The sequence below is a fragment of the Tachypleus tridentatus genome, unplaced genomic scaffold, assembly GCF_004210375.1.
Source record: "Tachypleus tridentatus isolate NWPU-2018 unplaced genomic scaffold, ASM421037v1 Hic_cluster_2, whole genome shotgun sequence".
Classification (NCBI taxonomy): Eukaryota; Metazoa; Arthropoda; class Merostomata; order Xiphosura; family Limulidae; genus Tachypleus; species Tachypleus tridentatus.
In genome coordinates this window covers 30,864,758-30,883,604 of record NW_027467782.1, presented here as the reverse complement: position 1 = coordinate 30,883,604, position 18,847 = coordinate 30,864,758, and the positions used below count along the sequence as shown (strand labels likewise).

The window sequence follows — 18,847 nt, the reverse complement described above, 5'->3', positions numbered from 1 at the left end:
AAGAAGTATGAAATTGAATGAAAACTACTTTCTCTAAAATCATCATTGCTCAGATAAACCACATTAAATATAGTCTTCAACATTTTTTCTACTGAATAGAAAGTCAGACTCCTGCTGTCACATCCTCTCTTTCAAGTTGTGTTCATAGTTCTCTTTATGCTTAACTGTATGTTACCTATAACTAATAGACAGTTAAGGTTTTCATTCTATCAAATGATGTATTTCACAATATTTTCTTCTGTATAACCAACGTTCCATTGAGAAATGACTAGCTTGGATTAATTTGTAATGACTCTTGTCACAGATCTAGAAAGCTAGTAAATTTTTGAGTGATGTGTAAATTTTGCATGTTATAGTCTATGTTGTTTGTAGCATTATTTAATGAAATAAAAATTATAAATTGCGATAATATAAGTAGCATTAAAAGTTATGGTTAACTCTCTTCAACAATCAAGAGAAACAGTGTAGATTGTTCAAGTGTTTCATTTATTTATTTGTTTATGTTTATTTTTTGTGTATAATTATAAAAGCAACTAAAATGTAAAAAATAAGTAAGGATATTTTTTAAGTTAAGATAAAGTAAAATCAACAATAAGTATAATTTTTTCACGAGACACTTGAGCTTATTGTACTAGTTGTAGTAGCTCATGGGTAATGTAATTCGATAGCGTAATGTGAGCTGGATGTTTCTTGACTTGATTTTACATCTTATAATGGCTTGACAGTAGTTTGTTGCAGTTTAAATGGTGATAAACCTTAATTATAAATAGATGTGTTACAAACTAAGAGCTACTTAGGATAAATGAGTGTAGTTTCTTCTTGCAATATGAAGTCATTCTAGAAAGAAGAAAGGGTAATTCAGGGTTTTTTAAATTTATTTTATTGTTTTGGTGGTTTCAAGGTCAGTGAAGTTAATCAATCCTGTTTTGAGTTGGGTTAGAAAAATAACATATAAACTATCAAGATTTACTGAAAAAAATGTTTGAAATGTATTTATGGAGGTCTTAGGGTTATATACAAAGGAGGTATTTTTAATTTTAACATTAAAATAACTTTTCACACAGATTATTCAAAACAAATTATCATATGGACAAATCTTTATTTTATTTAATTAAATATGATTCTTTGTATGTTAGAGACTTGTAATATTAACTGAAACATTGCCAGATTTTTGAAAATATACCACTTTGAAAGTTAGAAGTATTAAATCTAAACAGACTGTAAACAAGCACAAGGAGGTCACATGGTCAGTCATACAGATCAAGGCTGTGTTGAGAGAGTTAATACAGTGTTGTTATATATGTTCTTGTACAATGGATTTTTATCTGTTCCTTTATTGCAGTGATCTTTTAGTTATTTTATGTTATCATAACGTTTTGTTATTCTGGTGTTGTGTTGGGCTTGATGGTTCCCTGAATATATATATATATACAGTTGTGTTGTCAGTGTAGTAATATTTTTCTCTCTCTCTCTTTTTTTTTTTTTTGTCAATATCCTGTATACTATTGCATCATGAACAGACAGTATACTAGCTTTATGATGTGCTCTTATTATAATGACTTTGTAGGCATTCTGTTACCTTAGATATCTTTTGGCTGTTGTTTCAGCATATTGATCTTGTTAATACATATTAGTACAGTGAACATATTAACCTGTACACTACAGTTATTCTAGTATATTGTTAATTATTGTATCCTTGTTTATGCATTGTCAGTACAATGATTTTATGTTGCTATATTAGTACAGTGTTCATGTTGATGTTGTGTTACCACAGTTTTCTTCTGGGAATACTGATACTTCAGGGTACTTGTTGATGATTATTGAGGATGCTTGTTTTTTTACACTGAGGATGGTGGTTTTGTTGGTATCTTCTTAACACTATGGTATTTTCTATGTCCTCTTAGTATGATGTGCTCTATGTCACATCTATTTAGTACAGTTAAAGTTTTAATAGTACAATAATCTTTTTTGACATTCAGTTATTACAGTGGTTTTGTTGATGCCTGCTTTGTAGTAGTTTGTTTCATTTGAAATGGCTGACTGTATATGTAAAAATTAAAACTCCATATTTTTTACAAACACCAGTTTTAATAATCAAAGTATGCTATATTTTCTGCATAGGTTTTTTTTTTCCATATAGGATCCACTTCTTGTCATAGGTAATGCTTTGCTTTAAGAATGACTCCCTCTTGTTCCTAACCAGTTTTCTGCTCTTCTATCAGTTCATGTGGTACCTCTTTGCCCAAATTTTAACTTTCTGATTGCAGCCAGGTGATGAGAAACAGTTGCACTGGAAACTTCTCAGTCTACTGAAAGTGCCTGAACTGTCATGTGTGGGCAAGCTTATGCAGTAGCACTTAATATGAACTGTCATGTGTGGGCTAGCTTATGCAGTAGCACTTAATATGAACTGTCATGTGTGGGCTAGCTTATGCAGTAGCACTTAATATGAACTGTCATGTGTGGGCTAGCTTATGCAGTAGCACTTAATATGAACTGTCATGCGTGGACTAGCTTATGCAGTAGCACTAAATATGTATGAACTGTCATGTGTGGGCTAGCTTATGCAGTAGCACTTAATATGAACTGTCATGTGTGGGCTAGCTTATGCAGTAGCACTTAATATGAACTGTCATGTGTGGGCTAGCTTATGCAGTAGCACTTAATATGAACTGTCATGTGTGGGTTAGCTTATGCAGTAGCACTTAATATGAACTGTCATGTGTGGGCTAGCTTATGCAGTAACTCTTACTGTTTCTTCATTCACAACAGATTGAAGCCTTCCTCAGTGTTTATTCTCGAGGTTCCTATTACCAGAACGAATAGTAGTTTGAGAAGTATTCCCTTGTTCCAGTGCCAAATTGATGTTTTTAGCAACCTTGACTGCATTTTTTTGCCAATTTGAGCTCATATCAAAAAAGTAGTTTCAGTTCTTTTGAAGAAATCATCTTGTGTAGGGTTCCAAAGAAATACAAAAACAATTATAATACAACTTGACATGACAGGCAAATGTAAAACACAGCACTCTCAGTAGTATCAAATAGCATACAGTCAAGTTACTGTATTCAGCTTATTCTAATCACAGTCACTGTTCTACTAAGTGAAAATAAGCCATTTCATATAAAATGACCTAATAAATGCTCTTCTTTGTGTAATACACAATACTTACATTAGCTAGCTTTGAAAAAATAAAAAGCTTCATTTTCTCTAGTGTAAGTTATATGAATATAGGTTTTTTCATGTTCATTCATTTGATGTTTGTGCTTCAAATTATTTCTGCTTAAAACACAAACTTCATTGCCTGTAACTTTAATTGTATTCTTGATAAACAACTTTTCGGTAGTTTATACATTCCAGATCAAAAGGTTAATGAAAGTATCATAGAAGTCTGTGTTATCAGTAACACATTCAAACAAGAAAAATTAATCTTTTTAGATAAATAATTAAAATGAATTAAAGAAATGTCTTAGTGTTTTAATTTTTTTTTGTAAGTTTTTTTATGTGTATATCCATACTTCAGTTAGAAAAGCCTTTCTCAAACATCTTGTATCAATATTCTTTGACATTGAGAAGGCTTATAATACAACATGGAGATATGGCATTTTGTGAGACAGCATAGATATGGGTTACGTGGCCATTTGCCCACATTTATTAAAAATTTGTTAATGGTCAGGCAATTCCAAGTTCATGTGGGTTCAACACTTTACCATTTTTTCTGTAGAAACTTGAGTCTCTTGGGGCTGTGTTCTGAATGTCACACTTTTCAGTATAAAATTAATGCCATCACTGAACAACTCCCTCTCACTATTGCAAACACGCTCTATATCGACGACTTTCACATCTCATGCCAGTTATTGAACATGAGGTATATTGAGCGGCAGCTACAAACTGCTCTCAATTGTTTACTGAAGTGGACCACAGCAAAGGGCTTTACCTTCTCTCTCACTAAAACAGTTTGCATGCAATTCTGCCACCAATGGGGTATTCGTCCTCATCCTGAACTCCATTGCGGTGAAGTTGTGCTGCCTGAGGTCTTTGAGACTAAGTTCTTGGGGCTTATCTTTGACCGTAAGCTGACCTTTATACCACATATCAAGCAGCTACAGGTCAAATGTACAAGAGCACTGAACATCCTCCTTGTCCTCTCTTCCATCACTTGTGGAGTGGATCGATGTTCTATGCTAAAGATATATCGTGCTCTTATTTGACCGACACTCGACTATGGTTTGCTTGTTTTTGAATTTCGTGCAAAGCTACTCGAGGGCTACCTGTGCTAGCTGTCCCTAATTTAGCAGTGTAAGACTAGAGGGAAGGCAGCTAGTCATCACCACCCACTGCCAACTCATGGGCTCCTCTTTTACCCACAAATAGTGTGATTGAATGTCACATTATAATGTCCCCATGGCTGAAAGGGTGAGCATGTTTGATGTGATGGGAATTCGAATCTTAACACACTTGGACATGCTTGGCCACCTCGACTATGAATCACTGGTCTATGGCTCTGCCAGACCATTGGCCTTAAAGATGCTGGACACTATTCATCATTAAGGACTTCAGCTCTGCACTGGGGGGTTTCTGTACTTCCCCAGTTCAGAGCTTGTACATAGTCTCATGAACCTTTTTTGCACCTCTGCCATTTACAACTGTCTTTACTATATGCTTTGAAACTTTGTTCCTAACCAAAGCATCCCATCTAGGGTTGTGTTTTCTTTCCTCGTTGGCTCATGCTTTTTCAGACCAGACGGTATGCCATTGCTCCTTTTAGCCTTCATATCCAGTCATAGTTGGATGAATTGGGTCTGTCGTTGGATAACATTGCTGTATCCACTGGTCAGCCCATCCCACCATGGTTTATTACCATCCCCAATTGTGAATTATCTTAAAGCTATCTGAGAAAAGTAGACACTCCTGATTGGAAATACTGTTTGTTATTTGCTGAACATCTTTTGAACCATCTTTCCATTCCTGTTTATACAGATGGTTCAAAATCAGGTGACTGTGTGGACTCTACCATGGTTGCACGTAAAATCCCCTCTACAGCTTCTGTGTTTACTACTGAACTGTATGCCATTTCTCTTGCCCTGGATCACATAGAAGCTAAGCAGTACTCAAACTGCATGATTTATACTGACTCGCTTAGTTCTGGCCCTAGAATCGCTTCACATTGGTTCACACCCTGTTGTCACCAATATTCACAACTGACTGGCCCATTTCTCTTTATCATCTACTTCTATTCAGTTTTTCTGGATACTGGGCCATATTGGTATTCATGGGAGCTAGCTTGCCGACACTGCAGCTAAGTCTATTTGCTCTGGCACTATCACCGCTGTGCCTGTCTGATACATGGACTATGGTCCTGTATTCAAGGCTTGGCTCTGTGCCATCTCGCAGTCAATTTGGAGTGAGCAATGCAAAAAACATGCTTTTCCAAATACAACCCTGTATTAGACTTTGGCTGTCCTTGTTACCGTAAGGATCGGAAGGAGGAAGTTGTTCTAACTAGACTATGCATTGGTCACAGTTTTTTAACTCATTGTTTTCATTTATCTGGAACTGATACACCATTATGTTGTCTGTGTGATACTCAGGTCACTGTATACCACATTTTACTTTCTTGCCATCGTTATGACTATCAACGATGGTGCCATTTTCACCATATTCTGTCCTAAGGTTTGTCCATAATGACATTGTCCACCTTGGAAATGTTTTTAGTTTTTTTAAAGGCCATCAGTCTTTCTAATGCCATTTAAGTTTTTTTAGACCTTCTTTGATGAGAATCCCTTTGGAGAATCACAGTCTATCTAGTTTGATTTGAAATTAGAAAATGACTGTAAAGTCAAGTAACTCAAATAGGACTGGAAAGGTCTACTTAGGTGACTAACGCTGCTGTTTGAACTACCTGTTAGTCATCCTGGCAAGTTACTATTAAAATTTTGCTATACTTCCTTTAAAACTTTAATTACTTTACTTTTTTGAAAATAGCTATAACATCAAATAACTTGGAACCAAGACTGGAAAGGCCAGCTACAGGTGACTGATGATGGTTTTCGTACTTATCTCTTTTAATCTTCCTAGCGAGTTATGATAATTACAGTTATGCTGCAGAAAGTCCTCTACAACTTGTATTACTGTAGTTTTGTTTTAATGCTTTAGACTAGATGTAAACATTGGTTTATGGTTTTTTTACTTTGTTTTTTTTTTACCTTAATTTTCTTTTATTTTACTTTAATTTTATCTTTTTACTGGATGTTTAGCACAGATAGCCCAGCTGCTTTGTGCCATAAAACACCAAATCAACCAACCAACCAACTAAGGAAGATAATTACTACCTTCAGTGTAACCTAGAAAAATAATTTTTTTCTTTACCTCCCACATTTGAGATTGTTTATAAGTAGAACTGGTTTATTTTTCTTTATTCAGAATAGTATGTAGTTATTCATTCAAACAAGTCAGAAACCTTCCAAGAACTTCTGTTATAATTTGTTTCCAATGTGTTCATGAAGAAAACATTTGTTTTTAAAGTAGCTATATGTCTTAAGCTAGTTGCATAATTGTTAAACTGATCAAACGTAGGAACAAAACAAAGTAAAATTAGTTCTAAGTATTCTGAAAGTGTTTGATACCAAACCATAAAGAAATTCAGAATTAAATTTGAATTTTGAAAGTGTGTTTCGGGCTAACACACAGGTTTTATTTTGGTCTTTTTTCAGGCAATAAAATGTTTACATTTACAGAAAGTAAACTAAAATAATTTTTTATTTTATAACTTTTTTTTGCTTGTCTACTAGCTAGTTGTAGGTTTCAAATAAATTAACTATTGCAAACTTTAGATCTGAGAGTTTATATATAAAGGAAAAGAGTATGACAAAAAAGAAAAATAAACTTTACAGATTCTTTATTTTGAATTATTTTTATAAGATATTGGCACAATGGCTTATGAAAAGAAAATACTTTATCACTAGTACAGTTTTAAAGTTAAGGTTTATCATTTACATTTCATTTCACTTAACCATTTCTGTGAGTCTTTAAATGTATGTGAACTAGTTGATTCTTTCAGATTTTAGATAGGTATGGTTTGTATCAACTTACAACTGAAAAACTTGGAGTTGCAATTGTTGACACATTTACTTACCTGATGAGCTACCTTAAAAGTAGAAACTTTTCTGTTCCCAAGAAGTTGATTGAATCTCTGAGTGAAGTTCTATTAAATCATTGTGGAAAAATGGTGAACTCACAGGTAAGATAAACTGTAGAGTTGAAAGGGTTTTTAAAATATGAAACTTGTATGTATGTATTGGATAAAGGTGTTTTGTAGAACTGTAGTGTATTTTTGCATTATAAATTAGACTAGCTAACAAAGTTTTATATGTCTATTACACTTTGAGAAAATGAATAGATAAGTATGTGTATACTCATATCATGTTTTTGTTATTTACATTCATATTTTATACTGCTGCACATTATTCTTTTATCTGGAGCTTTTGTAAAATCTTTCATAATGGACCATTAGTTTGGTGCAGCCAAGTGATTAATGTGCTCAAACTGTGAATCTAAGATTTTATTATCTGTGTTTCATTACTGCAAATGTGTGTTCTGTGGGGCTTGTGGGTGCAATAAGTGTAACTATCAAATCTCACTGGCTGTTCCTTAGCTACCTTCCTTTTAGTCTTATACTTCAGAATTGGAGACAGCTATGCGTGTAAAGCCCTTGGGTAGTTTTCCACAAAATTCATAAACAAACCAAAAATGAAAGACCAGCATTTTTAAAAGTCTTTGGTTAACTAATCTTCTCACCCAAGGTATCGTTTAGTGTCTTACATTTAAACTTTTATTAAACTATTTTTTCTTTTATGTTATATTATTTAGAAAAGCTTAAAATTTTAGCTAATGATTCATATCTTTATAAGTTTTTAATTCTACGAGGTCATATTTTAAAAAAAACTTCCTGAATTTCTCTTAGTATAACACATGACATATTTACTTTAGGTATCTTGTCTTCCCTATTTAATTCACCACCCTTTCAAAAAGTACAAAATTAAACTTAAATTACTCAGAATAAAATTGTCATTGCTCAGACAAACCATAATTTTTTATAGCCTTCAATTTTGTTTGGCTACAAAGCTATAAATAAAAAATCAGACCCCATTCCTGCCACATCAAGCTGTCATATCCTTTCTTTCAGGTTTTGGTGATTATTCTCTCTTAGATTTATTTATATATTATTTATAACCAACAGAAAGTCAAGGTTTTGATCTATCAAATGATGTATTGTATAATGTTGTATTCTGAAAAAATAAACATTAGTTTTACTCAGAGAACAATTTTCTTTCTCATGGGAAATTTAATGGCTAGCTTGGACAGATTTGCAACAGCTTTTGTTGCATAGGTAGAAAGGTAGAAAAATTGAGTGTTAGGAGAAATTATCTGCTTTTTACATATTATCAGTATATGTTCTTTGGTCCGTTATTTAATTAAATGAAAATTATTTAATGCATTACTACCATTAGTGTAAAAACAGTAGTATATAGTGTTCTCAACAATCTACAAGTACAATATTTCATATTTGTCTTGTTTCTTCTTTATTTATTATTATTAAAACTAATCAAAATGTAAAAATGTGGATCTCTTTTTAGATTAGTTAAGAATAGATTATGTAAAGAAAATAATAATAATATAATAAAAATGTTTCACAAGCCACACGTGCAAGTATCTTGTAGTTAATGTGATTCATTACTGTAACGTGAGCTGTATGTGCCTTGAGTGACACAGATAATAGTTAGACAGGATTCAAAGAGCATATAAAAAAATAAATTTTTAATTACAAATAGATGTACACTGTTAGGACCTTAAAACTACTTAGGGTAAATGAATGTAGTTTTGTGTTACAATTTAGAGTCATTCCGAAAATCAGAAAAGGTTAGTTTAGATTGATTTTGTTTTGGTGGTTATGAGGTTGGTTAATATAAACATGGACAAATCTTTATTTTATTTTACTAAAACTACTTCACAAAAAAATATTATTTATGATGTTAACTGAAAGTGTGCAAAATTTTGTAAATATGTACACTATTGAAAATTGGAAGTATTTAAAACTATAAAGACCTTGAATGGGTACAAAGAGGTCATGTGGTTGTTCCAATTGACTGAGCTTAATTGTGTGCATATGTACTGTGGTTTAAAGATAAGGTTACATTAATATCAAATTTTTTTTTGTTACTTGGGTTTCTTCATTTCAAATATTGCACAGTGTTCTTTCTAAAAAATATAATTTAAGTTTCTGTGATTTATTTTTCTTTCAATTTACATATTCTTAATTATTATTGTAATTAAATATGTGTGTGTTTATATATAGTGTGTCAAGACTGCATTATTATATATACAAAGAGAAGAGCTCAAGCAGTTGTCTGCCCATAATCCCACAATTCAAGAAAAACCTGTTCAACATCAAGCATCTACAAGTAGGTTATCCACCAAAAGAAAGAGAGCTAGCGATGACATTAAAGGAGAAGAACCTTTGAAGTGAGTTGTGATTTTCTATATTTGTTATACACACTACATGGCCAAAAGTATGCGGACATCCTTCTAATTAGTGGGTTTGGCTATTTCAGCCACACCCGTTGCTAACAGATGCATAAAGTCAAGCATGCAGCCATGCAATCTCCATAGACAAACATTGGCAGTAGAATGGGTTGTATTGAAGAGCTCAGTGTCTTTCAACATGGCACTGTCATAGGATATTACTTTTTGAACAAGTGAGTTTGTCAAATTTCTGTCCTGCTAGAGCTGCCCCGGTCAACTGTAAGTGCTCTTATTGTGAAGCGAAAACGTCTAGAAGAAAAAAAACACTGTAGTCATGAAGAGGTAGGCCATAGAAGTTCACAGAATGGGACCACCAAGTGGTGAAGCGCATAATGCATAAACATCTACTGAGTTCCAAACTGCCTGTGTAAGGAATGCAAGCACAAGAACTGTTCATTGGGAACTTCATGAAATGGGTTTCCATGGTCGAGCAGCCACATGCAAGCGTAAGGTCACCATGAGCAATGCCAAGCATTGGCTGGAGTGGTGTAAAGTTACCACCATTGGATTCTGGATCAGTAGAAACACGTTTTCTGGAGTAATGAATCTTGCTTCACTATCTGGCAGTCTGATGAACGAATCTGGGTTTGGCAGATGCCAGGAAAACAATGCCCGCCTGAATGCATAGTGTTAATTATAAAGTTTTGTGGAGGAGAAATAATGGTCTGGGGCTGTTTTTCATGGTTTAAACTAGGCTCTTTAGTTCCAGTGAAAGGAAGTCTTAATGCTACAGCATACAATGACATTCTAGAGTTGTGTGTTTCCAAAATTTTTGCAACAGTTTGGGAAGGCCCCTTTTTCCAACATTACAATGCCCCATGCTCAAAGCAAGGTCCATAAAGACATGGTTTGCTGAGGTCGATGTTGAAGAAATTGACTGGCTTGCACAGAGCCATGACATCAACCCTGCTGAACAACTTTGGGATGAATTGGAATGCTGACTGCAAGCCAGGCCTTCTTGCCCAACCTTGCTAATGCTCTTGTGACTGAATAGGAGTGAATTCCCACATCCATCTTTCAAAATCTAGGGAAAACCCTTCCTGTGGAGACTGCTATAGCAGCAAAGGCAGTATCAACTCCATATTAATGCCCATGTTTTTGGAATGAAATGTTCAACAAGCACATATGGGTATTCACCTACTTTGGCCATGTGGTGTATCTTTATTATTCAATTGTGATTGTTAAAATCTTGATAGTGTATTTCCCTATGTAAATTTAAACATTTCTATTACAATGCTTTATTGTCTTACTTTTAAGTATAAAATGAAAAAATACACAAAATATATGAAAGAAATTTCTGTTGTGATGTTTGCTCTTTATTTCTTTCTGGCATTGAAATAATGAATATTAATATAAATACAGAAATATATCAAATTTTGTAAGTTTTATTGAATGTTTATTGTGAATTATTAAAATTTATAACATGATTTTACCTATGATAACAGTGTTTATGCCAAAAGTTCTTTTTTACACATTCTATCATTTTCAAATTAGTGGAGAAAAATGAAAATTATGAAATTTTTAACACAGATACTATCAAATGTTTGCTTAGTATTCAGACTTGACTTGATTTGGGTAAGAATAAAACAAACTGAAAATTGCCTTAGTTTTGATGTACCAGAGTTGTTTCATGATTATTCTTCCAATACCAAACATTACTTCCTCTCACATCAATAAATAGTTTGGTGCTTTTATCTATATGTAAAAAAAAAGCATGCCTAACAGTTAAATGGTAAAGTGTGTCTTGCATGCAGATTATCATGTGACAACCTTCCCACCAATAGTAGTGCAACACACATGCTCCTGATATGTGCAACTCCCTCTGTTCTCTTTCACTGAATTATTTCTTCTTGGTTGGTTGTTCTTGTGTTGTGACTTTTAATTTGTTCTCGTTTCATGTGTTTATTGTTGTTTTTTCTCATATTTGTATCAATTTCTCTCAACAGGTTTACTCTTTATTATACAGTAGTGATATTTGTAACTTGTTGAATTATTTTGAAGTGGAATTATTCTATATTTCTATTTAGTTATGGACTTGTTACTTTGTTACAAAAAGTATTTCTTTCTGTCAGTATGGTTGTAATGTGTTCATTTTGAATTATGAATTACACATTCTAAGTTACCATTTCAGAAGTTATATTTTCTATTAGCACATTTATACAGGTTTCTAGTGGTGGTATTCTACTGCAAAATAATCAGCTTTTTTTCATTGTTATATTGATTCTCCAGAGTGCTGACATTTGTTGTGCCTTGACTTGAGTTTGGTGGTCTGCACATTTTTAAATACAGTCTGCCAACTTTGGGCAGATTAAACATCTATAGTTATGAGTTTATAACATTTTTATTGCTAGTATCATTATCTGTTGTTATTTGGGCTCCATAACATAAGTTTTGGTAGATTGGTACTAAGAGTTTAGTTTAGGTTTAGGCTTAGTTGTATCCTGCATTCTATACCATTCAATTAGGCTTATCATTGGTTTTTGTTATTTTAGGATTACGTGTAATTTATCTTACTGGTATATCAATTATTGGGTTAACAATATTGTTTTTTTTTCATATATCGTGTCTCATACATATCTTAATGTTTACATACAATTACTTACTTTTAAAAAATAACTTCTGTTTAATTTTCATTATTATTTGTCTCGTATACTTTTCCCTATTAACTTGGTTTATGTGGAACCCTGTAGCCAGGGTCCACACAGACTTCTAGTATTCTACATGCTTATTGTCAGGTTAGTATTTTTAAATTAGAGTTTAGTGATATATTTCATCTTCACTGTTCAATTTGGCTTAAAAGAGTCTGTTATTTTTTAATTACCTATATTTCTACCTCAGGGGTAAATTAATAATTAAATTAAATATTTTATTTGCTTTAATGCATAACATCTGATACATATGTTTATTTCACCACACAATTTCTCAACATTTACAATTTATCAGTTATTTCATTTTTGTTGTTCTTTATAATTTATATGTTTTACTATTACTTTTGTTTGTGAGGAGCTCTGAGGGTCAGGGTACATCCTACTTTCTCCAGATATTGTTTGCCTTCCTCCTACTATAGCAAAACCCATTGAGATGAATGTTAATTTTCTTCCACCTGATCATGGCTTGCCTTTCTAGACCTTGACTGCTGAATATGTGAGACTTACCTCAGTTTTATTATTTTTTTATGGACATGTTTTTGCAGTATAATATTTCCTTCCTTTTCTAGATATTGTTTCACAATGAGCATTTTGTCTCTCTTTTGGAAGTGAGTACTTGCAAGCCTTGTCCAACCGTGGCATTTGTTCTTTTGCCTTAGTTTACCATCAGGCAAATTTTCTTCTTGATTCTATATCCTTGAGATCTCTGTTGCCAGTGTTGGGAAAACCCTCTCTTAATCCTACCCATTTTATCCCCTACCTAGATTTTAACTTTGTCTTATTTTTCGATTCTCCTACGGATAATGTTTAACTTACACTTTTTTCTTAAACATTCCACTCATATTTAGGGATTTTCATCAGATACTGCCTTGTCCTTCCTTTCTAACCAGTGAACTGTGTAATGAAATTAGTTACTTACTTATATTATATAAGATATAATATACTTACTTATATAAGATATTGTTTCCAATAATGGAAAGTGGTGAATTGGGCCATTATGCATGATTCAGTACATAAACCATATCTGAACGATTATAAAAGATATGATGTTTTGATTTTGTAATATATATATCAGTAATTTGAGTCCCTAATTCATACAAAACTATAGATTTAGTATTTTGATACAATAAACATCAATTTGAACTAGATTCTTAACTCAGTTCAGATGGGTCATGCATCAAAGGCCATATCATTGCTTTTATTGATTTGAGAGATTTCACCCCTTCAACATAGTCATTAAAGTACACCTACTCAGAACCCTTTCCAACAGTTCAATGCCTGTTTAAATAAAAAAGAATAAAGGTTCTAAGACTGAACCCTGAGGTACCCCATTTGTTAAATTAGTACATTTTGGATGAACTTGGTAACAACCTTCTTTTTTCTCTTCCGTCCAGCCATTCGTCTATTACAAGCTGACTTTTTATCAACAAAGATATTCAATGTCTGAAGTTAATTTACTGAAGTTGAATGATTTGTAGTGGTTGAAATCTGTAAACTTTCCTGGCGATCTTAAATGTAAAAAATCTGTCTTTTTTAGTTATGTATGAAGGTTAGGATCAGTCTACTTATCTCGTTGTCATAATGTGAAGGTAAGATTCCATCTGTCTATCTCATCTCTTCAGTAACTATTAACTCATTTGACCCATGTATTCTTCACTGACCATGACACAAAGTTTTAGTGTCTTACATTCAATATTTTATTAAACTAATTTTTGTTTATGTTGTACCAATTAATGTAGCATATAAGCTTAGCTAATAATCCATGCTTTAACAGTATACGTTTTAAGCTCCTACTTTTACAAGACAATGTTAACTCAAATTCTGAATTTCCCTTAGTATGACACACATTATGTATTTTTTGCTAAGTATCTTGTCATCTTTATTTTTTCACAATTCTTTGAAAAATTAAGAAATTAAACATTCGTTACTCACTATACAATTGTTATTGCTCAGGCAAACCATATTTTTTATTGTCTTCAATTTTGCATGATAACAGAGATATAAATAGAAAACCCTTTTACCACACCTACCTGCCACACCCTCTCTTTCAAGATATGTTAATAGTTCTCTTGTACATTTAACTACATACTACCTATAAACAATAGGAAATTAAGGTTTTATGTGTCAAATGATATATTACATTCTGTTCTTAACAGGTATATGTAAATTTCAGGTTTTATTTACAGTTACTAGGTCAGCCAAAATGACTGATCGCATTTTGAGTTAGGGTAGAGAAAATAACAGATGAAATGTAAATAGTTACTGGAAACAAACATTTAAAATGTCTATAAAGGTTTTGGGGATGACACAAAGGAAATTTGGAATTTTGAGATTAAGAAAAGTATTTTAATCTCAACATAAAATTACTTTGCAAATGGAGTGATCCATATATTCACTGACAAATCTTTACTCTAGTTTATTGAAAATACTTCACTAAAAATATTTTTCTTGTTTGTGTAACACTTATAACATTAACTGAAAACTGCCAAACTATGGGAAGATATGCACACTATTATTTAAGGTTAGAAGTATTATGTCAAAAGAGATTTTAAATGAGTACAAAAGAGGTCACATGGTTGGTCAAATTGACCGAGCCCATGTTGAAAGAGTTAAAAGTTAAGAATCTATAACATATTTTAGGACCAAAATAGAAATTGTCCATTTTTTGTTGTCAGTTCTCACTCAAAATCTGGTTTTCATAAGTGCTGTTTATGTGCATTACATGTTTATGTTTTTTGTTTTAGTTTTTTATTAGCATATTTATAATATGGCATCCTAATTTCAGTTTTCATAAAATATCATGGTTTTAGGGATTTGGTCATAGTTGCATGTTCAGGCATATGAAAGTATGACTAATCATTAAAAATTATATAATACAGAATTTAACCTTTTGTTTCTTTGTGTCAGTGTGGAATTGCAATCTCTTGGATCCCTCCTTAACCAGGTGATGACTGCTTTACTGCCCCTTCTTCAGTTTCACCCACAAGGAGTTGCTACTATATTCCACTTTTAGTTGTTGAAAACAGGTATGTATGAAGTTCATATTTATTTATGTTATTCTTTTTTACAACTTTAGATTACTGGTTAATTTGCTTGACTTTTCATATGCTACTAGAAATAAAAATCGTGCTTCACACTTTGAGGCTGTGCATGCATTGTAAGCATGACAACCAAATCATACTGAGTAGTCAGACAAGAGTTGGCAGTGGATTTTGATAACTAGTTGTTTTTCCTCAAAATTGTCAGTTAAAAATTGTGGGTGTCTAGTGCAGATGGCCAATGAATAAGTTTCTGTGAATATCTTAAAACAAAAAACAAAGCATCTGTGTTAGAGACACAAATAAAGATCAACATTTTGTAGGTGCAGTTAAAGCTTTCATAAATATATTAATGTTTTTTTGTACTAAAACACTTTTAGTAATACACATTATGAAAATATAATATTAATGATACATCTACTAGTGCACTTTACCTTTGAGGATTATATTCTGTTATATCTTTATAAGATAAATGTTTAATATTCTCTCTTTCTTCTATGATAGAGCAATTCTGTACAAACTTTTTTTTATATCTAATAAAAGAGCATTTAACTGATAGTTGGTATGAATTAATAACAGATCTGCACTTTAGAGCAGTGTACGATTGCTTAAAAATTTAATGCTAGATATTATATTAAATTTTTTATAGTAAAGAGCAATTTCCTGTTGATCTGATGATTGTTCAGAATCATGGTGAGGTAAACAATTCTTGTCACATACTTGAAAGTAAAGAGCACTCTCACTCTATTAATGTTAGAGGACCTTTTACATCTTTCAGAGTCAAATACACTCGCAAAGATCTGATTTACAGGTCCTGTTGCATCCTTTAGAACAAAGTTCCTCTTACATTTTTCTGAGCCACAAACAATTTCATGAAGATGTAATAATATAAACCCTACTGCATCTTTCAGAGCAAAAAACATTTTAATGAGGATATTATGCTATGTATCCCATTGCATCCTTTACCCTATCCACTGAGGTATTTTTACAGTGCATAACACGAGGGTTTAGTGTCACACATTAAAATGTTTATTAAATAACTTTATGGTTATGTTATACCAATTAGAATAGCATAAAATATTAGCTAATAATCTATATTTTAATAGCATATAAGTTTTAAGTTCTTAACTCTATAAGGTAATATTTGAAAAATACAGAATTTTTCCTATCCTGTCATCATCCTTAAAAAAGTATGAAATTGTACATAAACATTTCTCCATAAAATTGTCATTGCTCAGGTAAACCACTTTTATTATAGTCCTCAACGTTGTTTGGTTACAGAGTTATCAAATATAAAATCAGACCCATTCTGCCACACCCACCCATCACATCTTTTCTTTCATAATTCATTAGTAGTTCACTCATACATTTAATTATATATTACCTATAACCAGCAGACACTCAAGGTTTTCATCTGTCAAATGCCGTGTTGTATAACATTCTATTCTGAACAGTTAAATGTCAGTTTCTCTCAGAGTATGAACAATGTTCCTCTAAGAAATTTAATGACTAGCTTGGATTAATTTGTAATGACCATTGTTCTAGTCAAAAGCCAGAAAAATTTTGAGGGTAATGGAATTTGTATACTTTTGCATGTTATTAGTTTATATTGTTTGGAGTAGTATTTAATTAAATAAAACTCATTAATTGCAATACAATGAATAAATAGTATACAAAATTAGGGTTAACTCTCTTTAACAACCGAGAGCAAACAAAAAAATATTTGTGATGTATTTTATTTCTTGTTTTCCATGGTTATTTTTTATGTATAATAAAATAAAGATGCTTCTTGAGGCTCACATGTAAGCTGCTTTTACTAGTTTTAGTAGCTCGTTGGAAATGTAATTCAATAGCATGATGGAGCTGCACATTCCCAGAGTTATTTACAACTTATAAGCATCCAGAGAGTAGTAAGTCATGTCTCAAAATCAATAAAACAATTAAATTTAAATATAAATAAATGCATATTGTTACAAACTTAAAGCTAATTAGGATAAACAAATGGGTTGTTATATTACTATACGAAGTCATTATAGAAATTAAAGTAGGTAATTCAGATTTTATTTTATTTTTATGGTTGCATAGTTAATCGTAATTACCAATCTCATTTTGAAGTGGGTTAGAGAAATAATATACATATATTATCAAATTTTGTGAAAAGAAACAGTTTTAAATGTATTTAGGAAGTCTTAGGGATTAAATAAAGGAATGTTGAGACTTTGAGATAAGGAAAAGTATTTTTAATTTAGATGTGAAAATTACTTGACACACGGACTTTAAAATAAAAAAATACTCAATATACTTATGGACAAATATTTATTTTATTTTATTAGAAATACTTCTAAAATATAATATATTTGTATGTTAAAGACTTACAATATAAAATTAAACACTGCCATATTTTGTGAAGATATACACACTATATTGAAAGTTAAAGTATTTAATCTAAAAGATTTTAAACAAGTACAAAGAGGTCACGTGGTTGGTCATATAAATCGACCCTATTTCACTCCTGGTGTCCTTTACTGCACATGATACAAAGTTTTAGTGTCTTACATTCAAACTTTTACTAAACTGCTTTTTGTTTATGATACAACAATTATTATAACATAAGAACTTGACTAGTAATCCATATTTTAATAGTATGTAAGTTTTAAGTTCTTAATTCTACAAGGTAATATTAAAAACATCCTGAATTTTCCCAAAGTATTCTTCCTTCTCTTCTCTGTTTTACCCACCACCCCTTGAAAAAGTACAAAATTAAGCTTAAAGTACTTACTATAAAATTGTTGTTTCTCTCACTAACGGCTCGGCATGGCCAAGCGTGTTAAAGGCGATCGACTTCGTAATCTGAGGGTCGTGGGTTCGTTATCCCATTCGCACCAAACATGCTCGCCCTTTCAGCCATGGGGCGTTATAATGTGACAGTCAATCCCACTATTCGCTTGGTAAAGAGTAGCCCAAGAGTTGGCAGTGGGTGACGATGACTAGCTGCCTTCCCTCTAGTCTTACACCGCTAAATTAGGGATGGCTAGCACAGATAGCCCTCAAGTAGCTTTGTGAGAAATTCTAAAACAAATCTCTCACTAACTGTGATTGTTGCTACTTTCAATTTTATTTGGTTACAGAGCTATCAAATAGAAAATCAGATCCTCCCTTGCCATCTGTCACATCCTCCTTTTCAGAATTTGTTACTAATTCTCTCTTACATTTAATTACATATTACTTGTAGATAGTAGAAAGTCAAGCTTTTCTTTTGTCAATTGATGTGTTAAATTATGTTTTGATTAGGTTGGCATGAATTTCACTTATAATACAACTTTGGTTCCCACAGGAATCACAATGACTAGCTTGGATAAAATTGTAAAGTCTCTTGTCGCAGTAGTTAATCTGTGATCTTCAGTATATTATTTAAATAAATAATAATTGTTTAGTGCATTACTACCATTAGTATAAAATAGTACAGGCTTAAGTTTCACTGACAATCAACAGCAAGAAACAAGAAGTTTTTGGTAAATACTTTATTTCTTGATTTTCATGTTTGTTTGTTATTTATTATTATAAATAGTAACTAAAATATAA

The 18,847-nt window shown here is 32.1% G+C and overlaps 1 protein-coding gene across 35 annotated transcripts in view; it reads left to right on the top strand.

Annotated features, from left to right (window-relative positions):
* LOC143242835 (uncharacterized) overlaps nucleotides 1-9,538 on the top strand; it is a 76,900-nt gene extending 67,362 nt beyond the window's left edge. For all 35 annotated transcript variants that reach the window (XM_076486406.1, XM_076486424.1, XM_076486400.1 and 32 more), the window contains 2 exons: nucleotides 7,058-7,237; nucleotides 9,353-9,538. In XM_076486406.1, the coding sequence (XP_076342521.1) occupies nucleotides 7,058-7,237; nucleotides 9,353-9,523 (351 nt within the window). In that variant the 3' untranslated portion in view covers nucleotides 9,524-9,538. The remainder of the gene's footprint in view (nucleotides 1-7,057; nucleotides 7,238-9,352) is intronic.
* The last annotated feature ends 9,309 nt before the right edge of the window (nucleotides 9,539-18,847 follow it).